The sequence below is a fragment of the Rattus norvegicus genome, chromosome 12 (assembly GCF_021556685.1).
Source record: "Rattus norvegicus strain SHRSP/BbbUtx chromosome 12, alternate assembly SHRSP_T2T, whole genome shotgun sequence".
Taxonomy (NCBI): Eukaryota; Metazoa; Chordata; class Mammalia; order Rodentia; family Muridae; genus Rattus; species Rattus norvegicus.
This window is the reverse complement of record NC_141545.1, coordinates 14006391-14030515: the sequence shown is the minus strand read 5'-3', so window position 1 is coordinate 14030515 and position 24125 is coordinate 14006391. Positions and strand designations below refer to the sequence as shown.

Here is a 24125-nt window from a genome sequence, read left to right as displayed (position 1 = left end):
AGCTTTTCCCAGTGGCCAACATGGGCTGAAGACGGCCTTGTAGACTGACTACCGGGAAGTCGGTCTCTTCGGTGTGAGACAGCCACTACACAGCTCCGACTGCCCAAGCTTCCAGCCCCAGCGACGAAGAACCAGCCAGGGTTCTTGACCTCTTAGGTTTAAGACAGTGGTCATTGGACTACTGACCCGTACTCCATAAACCAACTTGACAGCTTTTTGCTTAATTTTTGTTTTAGTTTCCTGTGTATGAGTGTTCTGTCTGCATGCATATATAATGCATATATGTGCATATATATGCATATATATCTCCCACAGGAGAAAGCATTGGGTGCCCTGGAACTGGAGTTCCAGACTGTCTCAAGTTGCTGTGCTGGTAACTGGGTCCTCTCCAAGGACAGCAAGTGCTGCTGTCCCGTCGTCCCCTCCACCCCCCCAGCCTTTCTCTAGTGGATCACAAGTCCCTTTAAAGTAGGTATAATTTCCTTCTGTTGCTTCTGCTCCTGGAGAATCCCATAGCATTGACTTCTACGAATTTGCGTTTCACGGGCCATGTGCAGGGTGCAGCATCTCGTGGCCTAGGCAGCCAGTGTGGGACTAGTGGGGCGTTGCACGCCCTTGCTCCCACAGTGCTTGCTGTAGTCTTCCTCGAGCCATACTTGATAATTGGTATTTAATAAGCCGCCCCAGGATTCAGTCCCCCACCTACCCAGAGGCACACCTAAGACTTCCTCCCACCCCTTTGACCCCACTTACCAAAAAAACTTAAAAACAAAACAAACAATAAAACCAACTTGGTTTTGAAAGTTAATTTTATTAAATGAAGATAATATATGAAATACATTCATCATGACTAGAAAGGTGTGGCCAGATCATGTCTCAGGTCTGTAGCAAATAATCTTGACTCATATAAAAGTAACTTCAAAATTCCAGTTTCTTTAAATAGTTATGCACAAAACATACAGATACACACATACACGTACAGTTCCTACCACTGTGGGTCAGAGGTGCCCTCTCCCTTCACTGAGCTGCCCCCCCCCCTTCACTGCTCGAAGACCTGTGCAACGGGGTTCGACCAGATCTGTCTCCTAAGGATCCGCCTCGGGCTAGCTTAGACTTGCCTGAGGCTTCAGCTCCCTAGTCACACAGGGCGAGTCCCAAACACTAGGAGAAATGTTCGCTCTTCCTTAGTTCCAACTGCTTGGCCTTGAATGGCAAAGGGTTTTAATGTCACTGTCAAGACTCTTACCATCCAATGCTGGCTTTGGTGAACAGGCACAGTGCACCTAGGTATGGCTGTCTTTATAGATTTCCATTTTTCTTCCTACCTTAAAAACTCAGGAGGAACCATTTTCTTTCTTCCTTTCTTTCTTTCCTTTTTTCTGGCTAATCAACTTCCATAGGCTCCAAAGCTGTCCTTAAACAGAACCAGAGAATCCCAATAGGCTTTCTTTACTTTTGTGGAAAAGGGACATTTACTAAAGCATCTTAATGATTAAGAATTAGATGATTAAAATTGGAATAATACAGGACTGGCTATCCCCCTCTAATTGCTGGATATTTGGCTGAGAAATCACAGGATGCTGGCTATAGCATCCGTTTCTCTGGTAGACTCTGTCTAATCCCTGATTTACACACCGCAGTGGACAAGAGCTTTTCTAATTGAACAAAGATTTCTTTGCCCGGCCCTACCTGATTTCTTTATCTCCAGTGTGGCTGGGGAAGCCCTTTCTTTCGTGTCTAATCCTGGCCACCGTGGGTTGCAGACCACCTTGATGGGGCTTGCGCTGAGTCTCCAGTCTCATCAGACAAAGAACCTCAAGGATGTGGTACACTGGGAAGCAGGCTCACGTGCTACCGTTCAGGGCAGAGAGCTTAGCGTCAAGCGTGGTCCGCTCTCCCGAAGCAGCTATTCATCGTCTGCCCAGCCGCGAGGCTCCAGCAGGTGCACACGACCTAAACACTCAGACCACCCCACCCCTCAATTTGCACACACAGCTTCTAAGAGCCATTTTAGAGACCCAGGGCTCACAATCTCTAGACTCCAAAGAGAGGGCACCCTTTTCTACCCTGTCTTCCCTTTTCTACCCTGTCCTCATCATTGTTAGACCCCAGGCAAGGTCCGAAACAGATGAAAAGATTTTTTTTTCCTTTTGATGGCTCACTGACTAACCTGAGTCGCAGCTGTAGAGAGAGCCGTAGAGAACACCGCCTGTTCTGTCGAGGAGCATAAAGTGCTTACCAAACATGGGCTGATGCTATTCTGCTCCTCTCAGACTGCCTTGAGAAGGGGAAACACACGATGAAGTAAAAGGCGGTGAGGTGCCAACTTCAGGTGTGTGGTTTGGCGATTATACATGGAGCACCCACTCTGTCTTACCAGGTCTTAGCCCATCGAGCCGGGTCTGGGTACAGAGAAAACCCTTTTCTAGACCATTACTCTTAAGTCACCCCGGCTTCCCTGGATAGCTAACTATATAAAGCAAGGTAATGCAAAAGTGTCTTGTCTGTATATTAATACTTGAAATGAAGCCTGTTTAAAAGGTGACTTTTGAGCCCATTGGTAGGCAACCTTACTAGGCCAAACTGGACCACTTAACCCCGTGTGAGCAGTATGCTAAGGTCAGGACTCCAAGCTTGGGTCTGACCTCAGTGCATCTCGCTAGAGAAACTGATGGTGGGTATGGCCGCAGAGCCAAGCGCCACCCTCACTGACACATACTAAACGTGCTTTGGATGGCGAACAGAGACAGAAGACTCCCGGGAAAAGATTTAAGATTTACTGTGGTTCCCGAGAACATGTGCCCCCTGGTCTGGGAAACACCCCACACGTTCTGCTCTGTAACCTCTTGGAAGGGGGCCTGAAAAAGCAGAGGCCAGAAGTGACAAGTCACTGAAGTAGCAGAGCAGAGCCCTCTCCTGCACCGGCTCCACAGGATGCAGCCCACGGCCTTTTCCTGTGCCTCTCTCGTTTGCTGTTCTCCCTTTCCTCAGAAAGGGACCCAGAGCACGCTGCCCTGAGCTAATGACTTACTGGGTCTGGTCCCACAGCTGCAGGGAGGGTGGGTGGGGCCATGGCCAGCGTGGGCGGGGCGGCACCAGCACCTTCCTGTCCAAGTTACCCTGAGGCTTTGGGGGGTTGAAGCAGGTGAGCCGAGCCGTTGGGACTTAGAAAGGATTTCTCTAACGTGGAGTCACAGGAGGATTGAACAATAGTGTTTTCCTCACGTGGCTCTATCTGGGGGTTACATTCTTGTTAGTCAAAACAGCGACAACAAACAAAACAAAAAGCACGATTAAAAGTCACGAGAAGCAGCTGGCTCCCGAGGAGCGGAATAGGTGTAAACTCATATATGTATAATACTGTCAGAGGCTGTTGTCTGGGGCTTGTGAGAAGCACTAAGCAGGCGGGGAGGAGTACAACACCACGGAGTTGTAGTCTGGGGGCGGAGAGCAGCAGGATTCCTTCCCCAGCTCAGGGTCGTCTTCATCCTCCTGGCGCACAGGCCTGATGTGGCCACAGCTGGAAAAGCAGAAGCTGGGTCCGGGCAGATCGGAAAGCCCCGCCTCCTTGCTTTTACTAGTAATTCTCAGGCTAAAGAGAAAGAGAAACAATCAATCGATCTAACGTCTTACAGGTATTTTCCGGGATAGGCCTAATGCCTACTTAAATGGGTCACCTGTCCTTACCTGTCCTAGAATCTCATCTGTCTCTAGTTCCACGTTCTTTGTTCGAAACATACATGCTACTTTGGTGCCACTGGGTGGAACGAGTGGCTAGGAGTGGAGCGTTGGACGAGATGGGATTCTCACTGGAAACAAGACTTGGGAACAGCCCTGTCCTGTTAGCTCCTGGGATCAGCTAAATTGGGGGATAGGGACTGCCTGCCCTTCCCCCAATATCAGGTCAAATCCTGGGAACCTGCCACCCACTCTACAATTAAACTGAGGCTTAAAGAGGAGGAGTTCGTTCTGAATTAGCCAGGTGGAGTCCAGTGCAGTGTACACACAAATGGTGGTCCTAACCAACCAGAGCGAAGGCTTGAGGACAGCCCCAACTGAGGAAGGCATGATGCTGTGGGAGGAGACCCTTCCCACAAAGCCCCCAAAGGGAGTGCGTCACTGCCAACACCTTGACTTTAGCTTCTGGCCTCTAGAAATAAATCCCTCCTTCAGTCACACTCTGTGGCTAATGGTCTCAAGAAATACGGACTGTACACACAGTCATCGTAGGTGTTTCCTGAGCTCATCGTGGTCTAGGAGTCTGTTATACTCGGGTACAATATATTACAGGAGCCCAAGATGGACATGGGAGGGAGAAAGGCATCTGCACCCTGGAATGTTGGGTTGGAATTACTGTTTGGTGAGAGCTAGGATGGACAGAACCCATGAGCCACAGGAGGTAGACCGGCCTGGACTGGCCTGGCTATGATCGTTAATCTTTAATTGCAGGGTAGAAGATATAAATTAGGGTTTGCACCCTTTTCCTCCCACATGATCCTCAATAAGAAACAAAAGACCGGCCAGCCTACTCTTTCCTTTGCACACACTGAGATCCATTACTCTGTGACTTTGACACCAGGGCCTTCTTTTGAGACTTCATCACAGGGAAAGGGCAAATATCTGCCTGGGAGTGCCCGTCTTTCCAGTGGCCTGGTGGACTGTGCAAATCCCATCACTGGAGGGGTTTGTAGGAGTTCAGTTGAGGCTCAGTCAACTACAGCACCGGGACTGGCAGCCTGGTGTTCTGTTATGCGCGTGGGTGTCGTGCTCCCCTGTATCTATGTGTCCCACACGTGTGCCTGGTGCCTGCAGACTCCAGAAGAGGGTGTCAGATGCCCTGGAACTAGAGCTAACAGTTGGCTGCTGGCCACCACGTGGGTGCTGGGAGTCAAATGGGGTCCTCGGCAAGAGCAGTCAGTGCTGCTCTTTGCCACAGCTGAGAGCCAGGCATTCGAGCCAGGAAAGGTAGGTGGGTAGGAAGGTAAGTGGCCAGGCTTGGGTAGCCTTCAGCATAGAGAACCACTGAGGTCATCTCTACCAGTCCACTCTACAGCCCGGGCCTGGTGATTCCGAAATGACCCAGAACGGAAGGAAGAACTGCCCAATGGATCAAGCCCCAGGGGATTGTGGGAACATCTACAAGTGAGATGCGGGTAATGGGTTCAGCAGGATGCAGAAAACCCTTATTGTAGAAGTTTGAATTCTCAAGGTTACAAACAGGACTGTGCTTCCTTGTGTAGACCCTGCTAGCCCAGGGACCAGAAATGGGAAGTGTTGTCTCGTGAGTCTGTGAACACGTCCCAACCCTTCCTCCACAGCTGGACACATCTGGCTCCTTTCCACCAAGGTCCCATATTTCTCAGGCTCAGCCTGCCTGTTATAAGAAGCCCCAGTCTTCCTTGTCACAGAACCTGGGGTTCATATGTCTTAATTTTATGACCCCTTTCTTGTCCCTCTGGGGGGGGTGGTTGCTTTTCTACCATGCCCAAACACCAGGAGGCCAGGTAGCCTTAAACATCTCACCCACAAGCCCTCTTTCCTGGCATCCTCCACCCCAACTCCCACCCTTCCCCTCCCCCTCTCCCACCCCCTTTCTTACTCTATTTTCATTGAGGCCTTGGGCTTGGTCTCAGTCCAGGTGAATCGCTTCAGCAAGGGGGAGGTCAGCAGACTGCTGGTATCCAGATGATAGTCCTGTGGGAGGGAGGAAAGGGGGAGGTGACCCACTTGCCTGGCCCGGCAGGCTCCTCGGTGACTCTGAAGACATTGGAGGCACCTCTGAGGTGTGGCCCAGTGCTGTCCTCAGCAAACACAGCCTCTGCCCACCAGCACTGAGCATTTTGTTTGCCCTGGCATCTTTGAGCTCATCAGAAAAACAGTGCCTGTTATGGGCAACTTTGAGACCCTTCTAGAAGGTGAAGAAAATTAAAAGGAAATCATGGCGTCTGAGGAGATGGTTCGGTGGAATAAGTGCTTGCCAATCACACATGAGAACCTCAAAGTCCTCATCAAAGTCAGGCATTGTGACCCATGTCTGTCACCACAGGCCTTGGGGTGGGAGGTGATGATGGAGACAGGTAGCTCCTGGAGCTTGTTGGCCAGCCTGTCTAGCCCAACTGTGACCTCCTGATTCCCTGAAAGATCCCGTCTTTAAAAACCAATCAATTAGGGGCTGGGGATTTAGCTCAGTGGTAGAGCGCTTACCTAGGAAGCACAAGGCCCTGGGTTCGGTCCCCAGCTCCGAAAAAAAAGAACCAAAAAAAAAAAAAAAAAAAACCAATCAATTAACCAAAACCCCAGTCAGATGAACAACTGAGAAAGACACCCAACCTTGGTCAATGGGCTCCACACATACATTTCGGGGCAGGCACGCAGGTCCACACAGCATGCACATAGACACACACACATACCTGGGATGGAAAATCGTATGTAACTGCTTAGTATTTTCCATGTAAAACTCACTATCATATGTCAAATTATATATGCAAATTATCCTGTATGCAAATTATCATGTTAAAACTAACTTTGGTACCTGGCTAGGACTCTGATGTTGTACGTAAAATTTCAAGGAAATCATAGATGTGGCGGAATAATTTTCTTTCGGAGAGAGTCTGGCATTTGCCATGTGTGCATATTTGCATATGGCGTATGCCCTATGTGACACAGTTTCCAGGAACTGTGTGGTTCAGTCACCGTCATCATCGAGTTCTCTACTCGCTTTTCATTACTGTCACTATGGTGTGTTGTATCCTGTTAACAGGAAGTGGAGTCCCACTTTGTTTCTGCCTCCCGCTGAGGCTCTTACTGGGTTGTTTGTACACCAGGGCAGTGAAAGTGCTGTCACCGTTTGCCACATTTTAGGGCTAGCCTAAACTTGAGAAATTTTGAGGTTGGCTCAAAATTTCCGGGGACTTGAACTACTGAGCCACCGCACAAAATTTCTAACTACGTTATCCCGGCATCCTACTGCTTACAATGAAATGCCTTTATATTTTGAAGTCACCATGACCCTTTGTGAGTCTGATGAGGTTCAGGTCTTATACATATGGGGTTTTTTTTCCCCCTGCATGCATGTGCACTTCATGCATGCCAGGTACCCAAGGTCAGGGCTTCAGGTCCCCTGGAACTAGAGTTACAGATGGCTGTGAGCAACCATATTGGTTTTGGGAACCAAACTAGGATCGTCTGGAAGAGCAACCAGTGCTCTTAACGACTGTGCCATCTCTCCAGCTCCCAGCCTCAAGGTTTCTCCTCTTGAATTACGACACTGTGTTTGTCTCAGGAGCCCACTCAATTCCATTCAAGGGCCTTTCCATAGACTTGCTGACAGAAGCTGCTGGTTGGCCAGGTTACTCTGGTGTGCTTTGCCCAGTGTGTCTGTGTGGGAACATGGCTGCTCAGCTGCAGAGCCTTCTGCTAAAGGGGCCTAGGGCCTACGTGGACTTCTTTCAGACTTCTGCACAAGGCCTCTGTTGTATCTCAAGGCCCAGTCACTCACACATCTTATATTCTTAAAGAAAGAAGGGTGCATCATTGTTAGCCTACAAGAATTCTAGGCAACACACATTGTGCCACACCTCTTCCCCTCTAGAGAGCTGGTGGAATGGAATGGCTTTAGAATGAACTCCAGGAGATCTTCAAACTGTGGCATTCTCTTTCACATCAGCTCTGCACAGTGAAGTCTGGCGTCTATTCTTCCCCCCTACTGTAACCTTGGCCTCTTCAGATCACTGGCCCTCACTGGCCAGGCACTGCCTTGGGGTAGGTGTTAGACAGGGAGAGATTTCTGACAGGAAGTACTGCGTCGTTATTGTCATGACTTACTTCAAACATGGAGGTGGCATTTGGTGAAAGCTCCTCAAAGGTTTTGATTCTTTCCAGGCTCATGAATTTGAAAGCGTTTACGTATCTAATGAAGAAGTAGAAAGAATAATCAAGGTAGGAAAAGGCACACTCCTTCGATGAATCAGCACATTCTGGAACTTGAGTGGATCCCACCTAGCAACCAAAATACCAACCGGCTCAGACTCACTCCTTCATATGCTCTAGGGACCCTCAGGGTAACGTCACTTCCTCCACGTAGTCAATTCAACTTTACATGTAGTCTTCAGGAAGGGCCCACTCCAATGGAATCAAATCATGCTAGTCATAGAGGAGCTGTGAGACCTCATCTGGCCCAAGGGTCTTTTTTTTTTTTTTTTTTTTTTTTTTTTTTTTTGAGCTGGGGACCGAACCCAGGGCTTTGCGCTTCCTAGGTAAGCGCTCTACCACTGAGCTAAATCCCCAGCCCCTGGCCCAAGGGTCTTAATGATACAAATAAGGGGCAGATACCCCTTCATGACTTCATCTTATCACTTACTGCTGTCAACTTCCTAAAAGGACATGGATGACAAAATGTCCTGTTGAGACTTCACAGCTGACAGAAGTGTACAACTGAGGGGAGGCTCCACCTGGCATATTCTGGGCTGAAACTCCGACTGGGAGGGAAGAGTTTGAGAGGTTTCTCAATGACCACCTCCCAATTTTCATTGACAGCTACTGGAAAGACCTGATGGGATAGCCCATGGGATGGCTGTGCACAGGCAAACCTGCTCATCAGTTAAACCGCTGTCCAAATGTCCTCCCTTTGGCTAGATTCCTACTGATTCTCTGCTCCCACCGTCCACCCCATTACTACCCTAGCCAGGCTTTCTCATTTAAAACTGGACGACTGGTCTGGAGGCTTCAGTCACTTGGACTGTGTCAGATACGAGCAGTTGACATCAACCCACCACCTTCACAGCTCCAGGTTGTCCGCTTCCAAACCTGTTACAGATGGCTGTCCATGTTTTCCAACTGCTGTCCCTTCCCTTAGTAGCAGAAGCAAGGTGAAGCCTGAGAGCTATGGCCTCTGCAGGTAATGATACTAGAAGGCTCCCAGGACAGCCTAACTGTCCTAAAAGGACCCAGACTACATTAGGAACCTGGGCAGAGAGGGTCAGAGAGGGTTAGACTCCCTGGGCTGCAAACTCAATTCTGATATTTGATAGTCACACATTTTGCTAAGTTGTCGTCTCAGCAGTTGACAAGTCCCCATTTGTCAGAGATAATATGTGCTTTGCAGGATATTTTAGACATCGATGTACAGGCGAGTTGTCAATGTGTACAAAATGCTAGCACAGCGCCAGAGAGTAGCATGAGCTTCTATACCCAACTAGTAACTACTCGCGCTGGCCAGCGCACCCCCCATGACCACTGGTTCTTTCATATTCTGTTCAGTTTCCCCTATAGTAATGCAAGATGGAAAAATAAAAAACAGAAAGGGGCTGGTTTTGTTTAGCTTTATGTGACTCCTCTTCTTGGCTGTTGTTTTTCTGAGACACAGTTTCACTATGTAACCCAGGCTGGCTTTAAACTTGTATCTTCCTGCCTCAGCCTCCTGATTTCTGGGATTGCCGTCCTGTACTACACTCTTGGTTAGATTTATTTTATAGATTCACATAGGTTTAATCACAGTTGATGGCATGAAAATCAGGCTACAGTTCTAGAGTAAAGGTAACTTGGGAAAACACAATATCTTATTCTTCATTCCTTTCTATGCTTAGGAAAAAAGGAAAATCTGTAGCCCTCCAACTTACAGAACATATAGATAAAACATGGCAGAGTGCTAACAACAGCTGATTCAGGGGGCAGAATAGATGCCCACTTCTCTCTTTTCTCTAATTCTTCCTTTTCTTCCTCTACTCCCTTCCTCCCTTGTCCCCTCTTCTTTCTGTAATAAAACTAGGAACAGAAACTCACCTCACATCATCAGAGCTTCCAGAATGAAACTTTGGATCTGTGAAACCATCCTTGAAAAAGTCCTCTGAGAAGGTGGGGACTGAGTATGTGAAGCCACTGTTTCTAGTCAGTATGGCGTTGAGGGGGATGTAGTCTTTACCATCCTGAAATACCAAAGGTAAACCTCAGAAGTCGGAAGGACTCGTATATGAGCGCGCACGCGCGCACACACACACACACACACACACACACACACACACACACCTACTTCTTTCTCTCTCTTTCTCTCTCTCTCACACACACACACACATCCCTCTCATCACACAGTTTTTCTCACACAGTTTCTCACACATACATACACAAGTCTGTCTCTCTCTCTCTCTCTCTCTCTCTCTCTCACTCACTCACACAACACACACACACACACACACACAGTTTCTCTCTCACACACAAATAGTTTCTCTCTCATACAGTTTTTCTCTCTCACACACACAAACACATCTGTCTCACACACATAAACCTCTCTCTCTCTCTCTCTCTTTCACACACACACACACACACACACACACACACACACACACACACACACACCACTATTTCATCCCTCTTTTTCCCAATCTGGAACACACTCAGCCTTCTGATCCACATAGACTTTGCTTTACCTGTTGGACATTGGCTTGAAGCAGGTCACCGAGCTTCTCCACAAGTTCAGCAAACCGGGGCCTTTCTTTGGGGTCTTTGTGCCAGCAATCCAGCATGATTTGGTAGCTGTTGATGAAGAGCACACAGGGAAAGCTGGAGGACGGCAGGATCTATATGGGCTGCCCTGCACATTTTTATGGGAGGGTTGTTGCCTCTCATCCCAGACATTTTTTTTTATAACATGTGATGTGGCTTTATATTTTAGCACTGCCACTTAACAGTCTGTGGGGGTCAGGTCCCGCTAGCAGGGGCACATACTATGACAGACTAACCTTCCTGAACCCCTGACCCATGTTCGTTAGGTACCTAGACTGAGTCTTATAGATCAGAGAGGGGGACTTAGGATTGGGTGTGAAGTGGAGCACCCTCCTCTCTCAGGAGGAGGACGGTGTTCCCGAAGCTAAAATCAGTCTTGAGTTGTGATGGAGGTTGGTTCCTCCTGGCTTCTTTGTAAGCATGTGGCATCTTCCTTATAGAGAGACCCTCACTTCCTTCGGGGGAAGTCCTTGCCCTTCTTTGGGAAGGTCCACAGACTTCCTGGGGATGGTCCTGAGAGTCTTGGAAGGGATCTTATACTCCCCCGAGAAGCTTCTGCAGTGGAACCCAGCGGTAAAGACACTAGGTCCACCACGTAACATCATTTCCAAGTCAGGTCGACGCACAGCAGTCTCCCTTCGCTCCTCCGTCTGTGTGCGAGGCTCTGGTGCGCGGCTTCTCAGTGCTGGCCCAGAATCTCAAAGCCCCCATTATTACAAAGTAGCCCCTTACCTTCTACCTATTCTCTCTCCTCTCTCCTCCCCACCCCCCTTTCCCTCTCTCTTTCTCCTGATGAGCCTTTAGACCAGAGCAGACACTGACTACATCAGATCCAGATATGAATGGACCGGGACCTTGGAACTAGGTCACAGTTACCCTGTGTCTGTACCCAGTGCACAGACATATCACACACAGACACACACACACACAGACACACACACACACACGCACACACGCACACACGCACACACGTACTGACACACTCTACTCGCTCTGAGTCTTCAGTCATGGTGCCAGTGTTACTTGTAGTGTTGGGAGGAGAGGGCAGCGCTGGGAAAAGCTGAAGGGACCCTGGGTATCATTCTACCCATCTGGCTGCCACATAAGTGCCACAGGCTGCCCCTGACAGTCCCCAGTGTTTCTTCGGTGTCTTGTATTATGACGTGCAAGGCCTGACAGAGCAGTTAAGAACACAGGGGTGTCTAAGGGAGAGAAGACAATGGCAGGAGACAACTGGGCAATTGACCAGAAAAGAGGCCAAAGTGTGGGTAAAAGTCCCCTGCAGGATTTACACCAGTATCCCAAGGTCTTCGCTATCTAAACTGGCCCTGGCCAGCGGTGGTAGTGCAAACATTAAATCCCGGCACTCGGTAGGTGGATCTCTGAGTTCGAGGCCAGCCTGGTCTACAGAGTGAGTTCCAGGATAGCCAAGGCTATACAGAGAAACCCTGTCCTGAAAACAAACCGACAAATAAGACAAGCCAGCTCTGAGCCTCCAGACAACAGCGAAGAGAAAGGGGCACTCAATTTCGTGTTACACACACCCCAGAACTTGGAATCAGTCCACCACTCAAAAGAAATCTGGCCATTCTCGCAATGGCCTCTGAAAGGCCATCTTGACACCTGTCCCCTCCCTCTCTACTGGGAGTGATGATGTCACTAGCAGTCAGGTATGAGGATTTTCAACATTAGCAGATGCCTTTGCAGCAAAGGGTGTTCTGAAGTAGCAGGTCTGAGAGGCACGGCAACTCATCCCAAGGCCATTTAAGCCAAGGGCACACACAGTTAGTTCTGGGTCCCTGGGATAATGGAAGATCCATCTGGCTTTAAACACGTTCAAAGAGAGCGGTCAGAAGAATTCAGGTTCTATTTTCTGACACAGGTTCCCGGCCAGCAGAGGTCCTAAACTTGTTTTAATTGATCAATCAATCAATCAACCATTTCATTGTTGATTAAAGTTAGCAAATAGCCCCTTCTGGGGTAGGAGAGGTCCTAGAACTGGTGTCTTTTCCCTCCTTGTTGTTTGAGGTGATGTTTTACAATGTAGACCAGGCTGGTTTTGAACTTGTAGTAATCTTCCTGCCTTGGCTACCCAAGTGCTAGGATTATAGGCTCGAGTCTCCGCACCCAACCTAAGTTTGCCATAAAGGGAAAAAAGAGCTGAGAAAGATCACACTGAGGCCTGAGGATCTATGCTTCGGGTGTTTGCTTCTGGGCTGCTCCTGCCTGAGGGCTAACGCACTGCTCAGAAGATGACTCTCCCGGTCCTTCCACTCCTGTGTACTCCTGTGTATTCCTGTGTACTTCATTTCACGTGACCTTGGTGTGCTTGGGGTGTGGGTGGTGAGGGGGAATGGCAGAGTGAGTGGGCAGATGTGTGGGGCAGGAGGGGAGATGTGGGTGGGGGAGTGAGATGAGATGGGGGTGGGGGAGGGGGAGGGGTGGGGTTGGGGGAGGTGGGAGCGTGATGGGGGTGGGGTAAGGGAGTGGGAGGTAGGGGTTGGGGGTGAAAGTGCACTGGTCCCAAGCACCAGAGGCAGGTAGGGAGGCTTTGGGAGGTCAGTGCCTGGGCTGAATGCTGGGTACCTCTGTACTGGGTCTCAACTTGCAGAAACCGAAGTCATGGGGGTTGCAGCGACAGCACTGCGTCTCTGAGTCTGGGTTACAGTTCCTGTCCTCTAGGAGACTCTCCAACATATGGTCCCTTAGAGTGGTGGCTCAAAGGCACTTCTCAGGCCACCTGGGCAAACACGCTGCCAGCCAAAGGCCAGAAATAGCGAAAGCCATACTACCTCAGAAGCTCCTACGTGGGTCTCCGTTTGAAGTAAGTTTATACATGTTACTAATTGACTGAGTTCTACTTATGATGCCACAGAGACGGAGAGTCCACTAAAAACACAAACAAACAAACAAACAAACAAGCAAAACACCTCAAGCCTGGATTCTTCCTGACCACACTCAAGCGTCACGGTCTACGGCTTCCATGGACTGATATGGACGTAGTTATTCTATAGTTGGTAACACAAATGAGGAAAGGTGGGATGAGGAAACGCAGAGGGGCCCGAGCCACTGGGTAGGGAGTGTATTTCATTCCACAGAGGCCTCATCTCTGCTACCGTGGTCGTTGCCATCTCACTGTACCGATGGGAGAGCCACCTTCTGGGAGGTGTGACAACTGGGCCTTCCCCTTCCTAGTTTCTCTGGGTAAAAGCAGCAGGGAGACCTGTAATCACCTCCTGGATTCTGGGCGTGTTCCTGGCTTATTCTTTTCTCATTCTACACTCCGACTTGCAAGTCGAGGCAGACACCCGTGTGGGGTGATGCACTGGGCTGGAGGCAACTCACTGGATGAAGTGTTAATGTTTTATCACTAAATAAAGCTGGGGTGGGGTGGGGACTCAGCTGCATCCAAGACCAGCCGAGGGGCTTGTGGGAAGAGTCTACAGGCTATTAGCCTGATTTTCCCAGGCATGCATCACCGTTGCTCAAGCTTAGGTCTTGGATGTCCAGTAGAGCTGCACTGAGTTAGCAAATCACTTTCTTATGACTGGAACAAGGAGGTGACTTCATCCTCTCAACTCTCACATGCCTGCAAACATGGCCGACAGAACATGGCTGCCTGAGAACATGGCTACCTGAGAACATGGCTGCCTGAGAACATGGCTGACCAAGAACATGGTTACCTGAGAATATGGCTGACAGAACGTGGCTGCCTGAGAACATGGCTGTTGGCCTGTATCTTCCTTTTGAGGAAATATTTTACAAAACCGTATCTTATCTTTTAAATTCCCAACCATACCCTCTATAGTCCTTTTGGGGCCTAAGAGCTACCTGGAAGAGGTTTGTGGAATAACACAAAGGTTTGATAAGTCCAGGGCCTTGCTTATCTTGGGTTTGTTTGTGATGAGGTCTCACTATGTAGCCCAGCCAGGCCTTGACCTTGTCACCATTTTGCCTCAGGCTGGCCAGGGTTGGGATTACAACACATGCCTCCACACCTGGCTTTGAAGAATTCTTCAGTCCAAAGTTGAGTGACTTCCTGTTTCTAGAATCCTTCTGAGGATTATGGGTACTGTAATGGGCCCTGAGTGCCGGAGGATGGTGTGGACTGGAAACTCGAATTGCTAACTGGCTGGCCATGGAGCCTCGGGTGGATCTCACGAGACGTCACGTGCCTGGGTTTGTCATCTGGAGAACCAGCTGATGATGGTGCGCACTTCATGGGGTTATTGTGAGCAGTAGATCGATTAAACTTGTTCAACAGTAAGCACTACCGATATTATTAAGTTAGCCAGTATCATTTTATAGTAACTGCAGTCAGTATCGCCATTGGCAACTGGACTTCCTCATGATTTTTAGGTTATGTGAAAAGCAGGATGTATCAGTTCCACACGCCCACTGGCGTACAGAGAGCGCCCTTCTGGGGAACATGGCTTCTGTCTTCTCGGCTCTTTATAGCTGGCAAAAGGCGTGTTGCTGTCCTTCTCATAGTTTGATATTTTCCAAAGTCAGATTATCATATCTGCCCTATCTATTCCTCAAGATCTTGGGAAGTCTATGTGAGACTGACTAGGTATCAGGGAAAGCATCCGGCACAGAGTGACCAGACTTCAGCTCCCCTTGCAGGGGTTAAGGGTCCCACCAAGTCTAAAGCAACCCTTTCTGGAGCCCAGAGGTTCTTGGGTCAGTCTAGCCATTGCAGTTCCAGGAGGTACATCGGGCAACACTAGAGAGTCCCCTGTGTCTTCCCCGCCTTCAGGTCTGAGTCCCTGTCTCTCTCATCCACTTCCCTGTCTTGGCACTGACCTAGCTTGGTCCTGAGGTAACTGAAGGAAAGAGACAGTGACCTTGCCCTTTGGCCAAACCCACACTTCCTCCTCTGTCCTTCACTTCTCCCCAAGGGCCAGCCCAGGGCTCAGCAGGATCTCATTGTGTGTGGGTGGGGAGGGGAGGCCGCCTGCCAGTTCAGGAAAGGTGGCGCCACCTCAGGGAGGCCCAAGTCCTTGTCAGCAGCTCACCCAAACTGCAAGGGTCATCACATTCCTGTTGAGGCCTCAGAGTGCTAAAACGGCAGGGCAGGGCAGGGTTACAGGAAATGGTACCCACAAGTGTCAGGCTTGCCCTGCTGACAATGGAGAAGCCTCTGGAGTCTGTCTCCTTTCTCATTCCTAAAGGCACCTCCACAAGTCAAGGGCTCTCACGGCTTCCCAGCTACCCCACATCTGTCTGTCTGTCTATCTGTCTGACTGACTATCATCTATCATTTACCTATCTTTCTGACATCTCTATCCTATCCTTCTATCTCTATCCTCTATGTATCTATATGTATGTATGTATGTATGTATGTATGTATGTATCTATCTATCTATCTATCTATCTATCTATCTATCTATATCTATCTATCTATCATCTATTTATATATACGCTTTTGGAAACAGGTTCCAAGGTATCTCAGATCAGTCTTGATCTTTATATATAAGTGGAAATGACCTTGAATTCTGGATCATTCTACTTCCACTCCTGGAGTACTGTGACTACTAGCACAATATATGCACTGTTGGGGATAGACCCAGGACTTTGTGCATGCTGGGTAAGCACTTTTAGGGTAACTGAGCTACATCCCCAGCCCTGTGGAATCCAAACCAAGCTCCCATGATTCTACAGATGGAGAACCGTGCCACTGAGGCCTCTCTGGTCTTGACTAGAGGTGGCTTGGCTCACCGGGCTCTGCTTAGTGAATGAGGTCTTGCCTTCAGTTCCTAGGTGCTGTTCATTCTGTCTGGCTTTCTGACTTCAGTTCTTAGCTAAGGTCCTTGAAAAGCCCTATCGGTGGGTTAGAGAGGAAATAGGGATACGCCCAGAGCACATCTCCGCTCAGGAAGTGACTCCCAGCACAGTAGAGCCCAGTAGGGGCTGAGCCTGCATCCCTGAAGAGTGTCACTGAAAATAAACCTGGGCCGTTACTTGCTCCCCGCCCCAGGCGCCCTGTTCCCCTTACCACGGCCCAGGGTCCCCGATGAGCACTCAGTTGGGGGTTGGGGAGGGGGTTGCAGAGGTGTGAGCTTACATTTCAGGTGTGGCATACTCTGGTGTTCTCATGCGCATGCCTTCCTTCAGCCGGCTACAGAAGTCTTCATCCATTTGCACTCCTGGGTATGGAGAACCCCCTACAGGGATGGTGTGGAAAGACAGGTCTGTGTTAAGGTTTCTAGTACAAAAGATCATGGGGTGGGTGCATGATGGTGCACATTTTCAATTCTAACACTTGGGAAGGCAGAAGCAGATGGATCTTTTGTGAGTTCAAAGACAGGGAAACCCACCCAAAAGACCATGAGGAGCAATTCAGAGTTTCCCTCTCATCTTCAAAGTGATGTTTTAGCTGAAAAAGGCAATATAATACACGACTGTAATCCCAGTTCTTGGGAGGGAAGCTGAGGCAGGGGAATTGTTAGTTTGAGGCAAATGTGGGTTATCTAGTGAGCCTATCTCAAAAACCCAAAAATAAATATACGGGTGACATTTTCCTGTAAATTTCCAGTGACTGAAGTAAACCCTGGGGCAGGGAGCTGCTTGGCAGGCCCTTCCTGAGGGCACGTCCTTGGCTGATTCATGGCTGTCCCTGTGTCCATGCTTGCTTGTTTGGTCAGGGAAAAAGGCAATCTAGAGTATTCCTGCCTTTGCCCTGCAAACAACTCTAAGGAAATCTGATTCTTAGACACACATGGCTTGAGTCTGATCAAACCAATGGACTTCGATTAGGTATCGATAGATCACTCCAACCTTCCAGAAAATGGCCCTTCAATCTGAGGCTTTGGGAACGAGAGGTTATGAGGGGTCTAGGGGAATGAACCTTGGCACTGTACTGGCTGGTTTTGTGTGTCAACCTGGCACAAGCTGGAGTTACCACAGAGAAAGGAGCCTCGGTTGAGGAAATGCCTCCATGAGGCCCAGCTGTAAGGCATTTTCTCAACTAGGAACCAAGAGGGGAGGACCCAGCCCCTTGTGGGTGGTGCTGACACTGGGCTGGTGGTCTTGGGTTCTATAAGAGAGCAAGCTGAGCAAGCCAGGGGAAGCAAACTAGTAAGTAACATCCCTGCATGGCCTCTGCATCAGCTCCTGCTTCTTGACCAGCTTGAGTTCCTGACTTCTTTTGGTGATGAATAGCAATGTGGAAGTGTGAGCTGAACAAACCCTTTCCTCCCCAACTTGCTTCTTGGTCCTGATGCTTGTGCAGGAATAGAAGCCCTGACTAACACAGGCACCCAGGGGCGAGGCTGACTAGGGTGGATGGGAGCTGTTCCAGATTCTGCAGAGCAGAGGGTACCTACTGTCTCTGCCAGCCTGTTTAACAGGGCTGAGCCAATTATCTTGTGGGTAGCCTGGGCTAGGTAGGGTGGGTAAGGCATGGTAGGACACTCTGCTCAGCCCTCCAGCCAAGGCCACTGAGCACACGTTTGCCTGAGCTTTCTAGTGATGGCCGCTGATAGGAAACAGCTGGGAGACACAGGGCTTGGCACTGTGTCACTGCAAGGCCATTAGAGCTACTGTGCTGCTTTCAAGGACTGGAAGCAACAGGTGCCTGTCATCGAAAGCAGGGGAATGCTTTTGACACGTTACAGGAACCGAGAGGTGTTAGTTACCACATGCATTTTTTTTTTTTTTGGTTCTTTTTTTTCGGAGCTGGGGACCGAACCCAGGGCCTTGTGCTTCCTAGGTAAGCGCTCTACCACTGAGCTAAACCCCAGCCCCTACCACACGCATTTTATTTGCCGTGGAAGACATTTTTTTTCTTTCTTTCTTTCTTTCTTTCTTTCTTTCTTTCTTTTTCTTTTTCTTTCTTTCTTTTTTTTTTTTTTTCACTTTGGCAAAGCCTGAAAGGTTCTTGGCTAGTTTCTACACTTGGGGCGCCTCACGCCATCCCTGTGTGCATCTGTAGGAATAGGGCTTTGAGGTTGTTTCCTAGAAAGCCAGACTGGGTGGGCTGGAGCACTGGCTGCTCTTTTAGAGGTCCTAGGTTCAATTTCCAGCCTCACATCCATCCAGTTCTAGAGGATCTGACGCCCTCTCCTGGCCTGCGTGCGTGTGGTGCTCAGACAGAACATGTAGGCACAACACACACACAAACAGTATGTGTATACGCATATGAGTGTGTATATGTGTATATACACACACACTCAGTCATATACATACGTACAGATATGCAAGCGCGTGTGCGCACGTGTGTTCGAGAGTGTACAGATGTGTATATGTAAATTTACACCAAAGGCATTAGATCAAAGCCAGCTGCCTCTAACAACGCCTTCTACTGGTACAGCTGTGCACATCAGGGCCTGTCCCGAGAAGAAACTCTGAGGCAGCAAATGCATAGAGGGAAGGGGTGAAGACTAGAGAGTCGGCGTTGGAGAAACTGGAGAAAGGGGCAGGCTGACAGTTCTGTCTTCAGATTTCCTGCCACCGGACTCTGCCGACAATGGTTTAAGCCCTCTCTACGGTAGTGGGTATTTGTGTATCCAACACGGTCACCTACAGGCAGCCCCGAGTGGGTTTGCAGTGAGTTCGAGTGCAGACCTCAGGGTGGGGTGTGTCCACCACATGCTCTGCATAGGACAAAGACATCTGCTTCTGGGCTGCTCCAACCACCCCCTTCCCCCACACTTACCTAAGGAAAAGATCTCCCACAGCAACACTCCGTAGGACCACACGTCACTCTTGGTGCTGTAGACCTTGTCAAAGATGGATTCGGGAGCCATCCATTTTAGGGGAAGTCGAGTCTGGAAGACAGCACGGGACCTTGAGCATGGAAACCAAAGCGATGTCCACACCCAGGGCCCAGGGGTCCCCTTCCACTTTCCACTTGTGAAGAACTAGAGTGGCTGCAGTTTCCCTACACCAGAGAAAACCGTGGAGCATGTGGCAGACTGCTAAGAGAGTAATAGAGGCATCCCCCAGCCTCTGGAGACCAGACATGGCTAGCAGACTTCTCTGGAGCAAGAGAAGGTCCCTGTCCATGGTTCTTAAAAAAGCCGCATCCTCACGGTCCCCTCCCTGCCTACATAGGGGCACTAAGGGCTTGATAAGGAGGTCTGAATTAGGAAAATTGATAGTGATTCCATGAATTCTTCTAAGGAAAGGGATTGTGGCAGACATTCCTATGTAAAAAGACAGGCTGTTAAGTCTTAAACTTGGGGCTAGAAGTGACGCAGAGGTAGAATGTGTGCTTGGTATGTCCGGGGTCCTGGCTTCAGTCCCCATTCAATCTCCCACATCTCTGAAATGAGGGAAGGTGATTTCGTTTTAAAGTTCTCCATTTAGGGGGCTGGGGATTTAGCTCAGTGGTAGAGCGCTTACCTAGGAAGCACAAGGCCCTGGGTTCGGTCCCCAGCTCCGAAAAAAAAAGAACCAAAAAAAAAAAAAGTTCTCCATTTAGGGGGGGTCTATGGCTGGATTTCAAGCTTGTAGACCTGTTCCGACAGCAGGGACCACAGTGAGTTAGCTGGGGATTGGGCTGCTGGACGGGGGTAGGTTGGGGGAAGCAAAAAAAGATGTCTGGGACAGGAGAGAGACAAAGACTGTGGTGAAACACAGAGATGCCCAAGTCAAGGACAGCAAAGAGGGGCCACAGTGAAACACAGCCAGAGCTCCACTGCAAGCTGGGCTGTTTCCCTCTTAGAAAAAAGAGTAGCGAAGGGGCTGAGAGGTGGCTCAGCAGTAAAGAGCTGGCTGCTTTTGTCCAGGACATGGGTTTAGTTCCCAACACCCCATGGGGACTCACAACCGTCTGTTATTTCCAGTCCCAGGCATCTGACACCCTCTCCTGGTCACCTTGGGCACTGGCGTGCTTGTGGTACAGAGACATACATTTAGGTAAGCCATTCATTCACATAAAATAAAATTTAAAAAGAAAAGAAACAGTAACTAAGAGGGGTTTCTGAAAGTGTGTTCCAGGGGTGTCCACATAATATGGTCCAGAAACTTGTTGAGAATACAGATTCCAAGTAGTTTCCCTCTACCCTCCCCATCCTCCTCACCCTCCCTCTGGACCTTCTGCACCAAGGGATTTGGGGTGGGGACTGCAAGCTTTGGCTCAGACAGGCTTCTAGGTGAGGTGTAGATTTCCTACAGTCCGAGAGCCCCTGCTTCAGGGCAATCAAGGGCGCCCAGACATTATTAGCTGAAGCCTTCCTGGCAGAGGCCAGACAAGAGAGGACACTAAAGGTCACCCAGTGAGTGACAAATAACATTATGTCCAAAAACAAATGGGGAAGAGAGGCCGGCGTGAGCCAGAGGGAGACTGGTCCCACGGAAGGCGTCCCTGGAGGTAAGCAGCTTCCTCGGTTCAAGATAGTGTGTACCTTCCCCGCTCTCCTTCCGGAAGTACAGACACCTGCCGAATCAATCACTGGCCTTTATCTGAGAGGAAGAGGCCACGCTGTTCTTTTCAGCGGGACACGGAACTCCCAAAGGGGTGGCGGGCAGAGACTGCTGTGGTCTCTGCAGGGTTCAGCTGACTGCTTAGGTTAACGCGTCTCAGGTGGTCAAGCTCTCAGGACAGGTACCCAGCCAGGGCTCCGAGACAGAGCGAGGAGATTCTGTCCCGAGAATTCTCTGGTACACGGCTCTTGTGGACTACTGGTCTTGCCAGAACCACACGGGCATTTGGGGAGGGGGGAAGGGTTGGCTGCTGAGAGGCGTAAATGTTTGCAAGGGCTCCCGTCTGTGGTCTAAACACGACAGGGTAGAAACGGACCAAATGGGTACCCGAGGTCACTCACATCTCCTCTCCTCACGTAATCAGGGTTCTTATAAATATCCCGGGCCAGGCCAAAGTCGCAAATCTTCACAACATTGTTCTCAGATAAAAGGATGTTCCGTGCTGCCAGGTCGCGATGAATGCACTATAATGAAACCATTATGCAATGAAGACGTTTCCTTAATCCAGCTGCTTAATTTCCTGTATCCATTCTGAGTCATTATTCTTTAAAAAAAAAAAGTGTGTGTCTGTGTGTGTGTCTCTGTGTGTGTGGGTGTCTGTGTGTCTATGTATGTGCCCACACACCCACACACACATGCATGAGTACAGTAAACATGTACATACCATGGCATGCACATAGAGGGCAACCATGTGAGTTCCTGGGCTTGAACCAAGGCCATCAATTTGACAGCAAGTGCCTTTCCCTGCTGAGCCAGCTCACTGGCCCTGGCATCGGCATGGTTACTCTTAATGCTAGTTCCATTTCGTGTGTGGTACAGGGAGTGTCTCTCAGCACACACCCGGTTACCATAAACACGATGTGTTTCTCGTGCAAGTATGGGGTCCAGGTGGCCCACAAGACACCTTCTAAAGCAACCAGGCTCCTGTTCTATGGGAGCTTACTGGTCAACCGCACTGGTATCTGAATCTCGCCAGTGAGTGAGATTTCCCCTTCGACCTTTTAGAGCAGATCTCTGGGAGCTGTGCTGTGGTGTGCTTTGCTTTGTTTGCTGCTGTTGCTGCTTTTAAGACAGACTCCTGAGGTATAGTGCATGCTGACCTGGAACTCACCCAGGTTGGTATGTAACCAGGGATCCTCCTGCCTCAGCCTCTCAAGTGCCTGGATGGCCGTGGCTTGGCCAGAAGCCCCATGTGGGTGCACCGAAGACAGCTTCTTCATGAAGCCTGGGCACCGTGGAAGATAGCACTCCTGGGTTTGTGTAGTCCAAAATACCCAGGAAGATTCTATCCTTAAATTCTACCCACAGGGGCCCAGGGCTTACCATCCTGGAACCTCTCCATATCTGAGCCAATCAAGGTTATTGTGGTGATGTCTGTTACACAGTTAAGGACATAAGTATAAACAAATACTAGAAAAATGGCTTCACAGCAGAAGTGTGTGTTCAGGCCTCACAAAGAGACAAAAACAGAGGAGTGCATTTTCAAATATTTTACCATTAGGTTGTAAGAATATATTCAACCCGATTTAAACATTACCCAGCATATTGTATTGAGACTTGACGTCCTTAACATGTATCGATTAACACATGCAATTTGTATGTTTTCAGACATCATTTAAAAATCAAAATAAAAGTGGGGAAGAAAAATGCAAGGTATATGTGTGTTCTCTCTTACAAGTGTGTCTTAAGTTTAATAACATACAGAAAAGCAAACTTTAAAATGTAAAGCAAATACTTTTTAAAAACGTAATGTCCCCCTTTAGCTCTGATTAAGAAAGTTAAAGAAGGGGCTGGAGAGATGGCTCAGTGGTTAAGAGCACCGACTGCTCTTCCAGAGGTCCTGAGTTCAAATCCCAGCAACCACATGGTGGCTCACAACCATCTGTCATGGGATGTCATTCCCTCTTCTGGTGTGTCTGAAGACAGTGCACTCTGTGTGTGTGTGTGTGTGTGTGTGTGTGTGTGTGTGTGTGTGTGTGTGTATTAAAAAGAAACATTCCATTTTAGAAAAATAAAGTTAAAGGAAACAGGAAAAAAGTAAAGAGATGAGCTGACCTTTCTGGAGGACAGAAACTCCATGCCTCTGGCCACTTGGAAACTGTAGGAGATCAGGTCTTCCATGGTGAGGGGCTGCTTGGAGATCTCACTGTAATCTATCGAGCAGTAGGATCTTGTAAAGATTTTTGTGACTGCACCAAATCCCAGTTTATTGAAACAATATTGACAAAGCATAAGGCACACCAAGGACGCCACAGTTCACTGGCAAGAGAATTTGAGTCTCAACATGAACATCAAGAGATTTTTTTTCCAGGCTGTGGGGTTGAGGGGTGGCGAAAGGGGTGGGGGTGAAGGGGAGGGGAATGGGTGCAGTGGGTGTGATGTGGTAGGACAGACCGAGCAGAGAGAAGTGAACAGTTCCTGTCAAAATTAGCAACGCTGTAAATAATCGCTTATTCAAATCTTATCTCCCCAGGACGTTACCCCACTTCCCCGGGATGTTTATTAGGGTAATAAATAAGAAAGGAAAAAAATGTGTGGGATGTCCAGTATGTTGTAAAAATACCCCAGACTGGAGGCCAGGGAGCAATGAACACGTACCCTCGCCTCCTTCCACATCGCTCACACTCTTATCTTCCTGGAAGCCGGAGCTGGTGAAACTCTCGCTGCTGCTGACACTGTCTAGGCGGGGTTTCTGGTCCTGCTCCAGGTCTGGCTCCAGCTTTTCTTTCTTGGGCTCCATATGCAAGGCTGCATCCTTAGCGCAGACAAGAAACACAGCAGTGAGAGGGGCCCAGTTGCAGAGACGGCTGCTGTCCAGACTGGACATGCTGCTGGGCCTGAATGGATACTGGGTTCTAGGCATTTATTTCACAGGCGGGAGACTCTTTTGTACTCTTGCTTGGGCTCCTAGTAAATACCTCAGATCCTAGCAGCTGATCAACACCGAGCGCTTAGTGCGAGCTAGCATAGACTTCCTCAGTTTCCCCAGGAGGATATGTTATTTTATGACACAATTGCCAAACTTTTGTTTGTTTGTTTGTTTTCTTTTGTTTTACAAGGTGTGGGGGTGGTTTGAGACAGAGTTTCTGTGTAGCCCTTGATGACCTGGAACGCAGAGATCCCCCTGCCTCTGCCTCCTGAGTGCTGAGATTAAAGGTATGTGCTACCTCCACCTGACTTGGTGTTTTGTTTTTAAA

At 49.1% G+C, this 24125-nt stretch overlaps 1 protein-coding gene across 2 annotated transcripts in view; it reads right to left on the bottom strand.

The window, feature by feature from the left end:
- Nucleotides 1-791: 791 nt before the first annotated feature.
- Flt1 (Fms related receptor tyrosine kinase 1) overlaps nucleotides 792-24125 on the bottom strand; it is a 173375-nt gene continuing 150041 nt past the window's right edge. For both annotated transcript variants that reach the window (XM_087579212.1, NM_019306.2), the window contains 10 exon segments: nucleotides 23527-23683; nucleotides 22984-23081; nucleotides 21270-21392; nucleotides 19157-19268; nucleotides 16565-16664; nucleotides 10422-10527; nucleotides 9781-9923; nucleotides 7825-7909; nucleotides 5600-5694; nucleotides 792-3592 (listed from right to left, as the gene is read on the bottom strand). In XM_087579212.1, coding sequence (XP_087435338.1) covers nucleotides 3397-3592; nucleotides 5600-5694; nucleotides 7825-7909; nucleotides 9781-9923; nucleotides 10422-10527; nucleotides 16565-16664; nucleotides 19157-19268; nucleotides 21270-21392; nucleotides 22984-23081; nucleotides 23527-23683 — 1215 coding nt within the window. In that variant the 3' untranslated portion in view covers nucleotides 792-3396.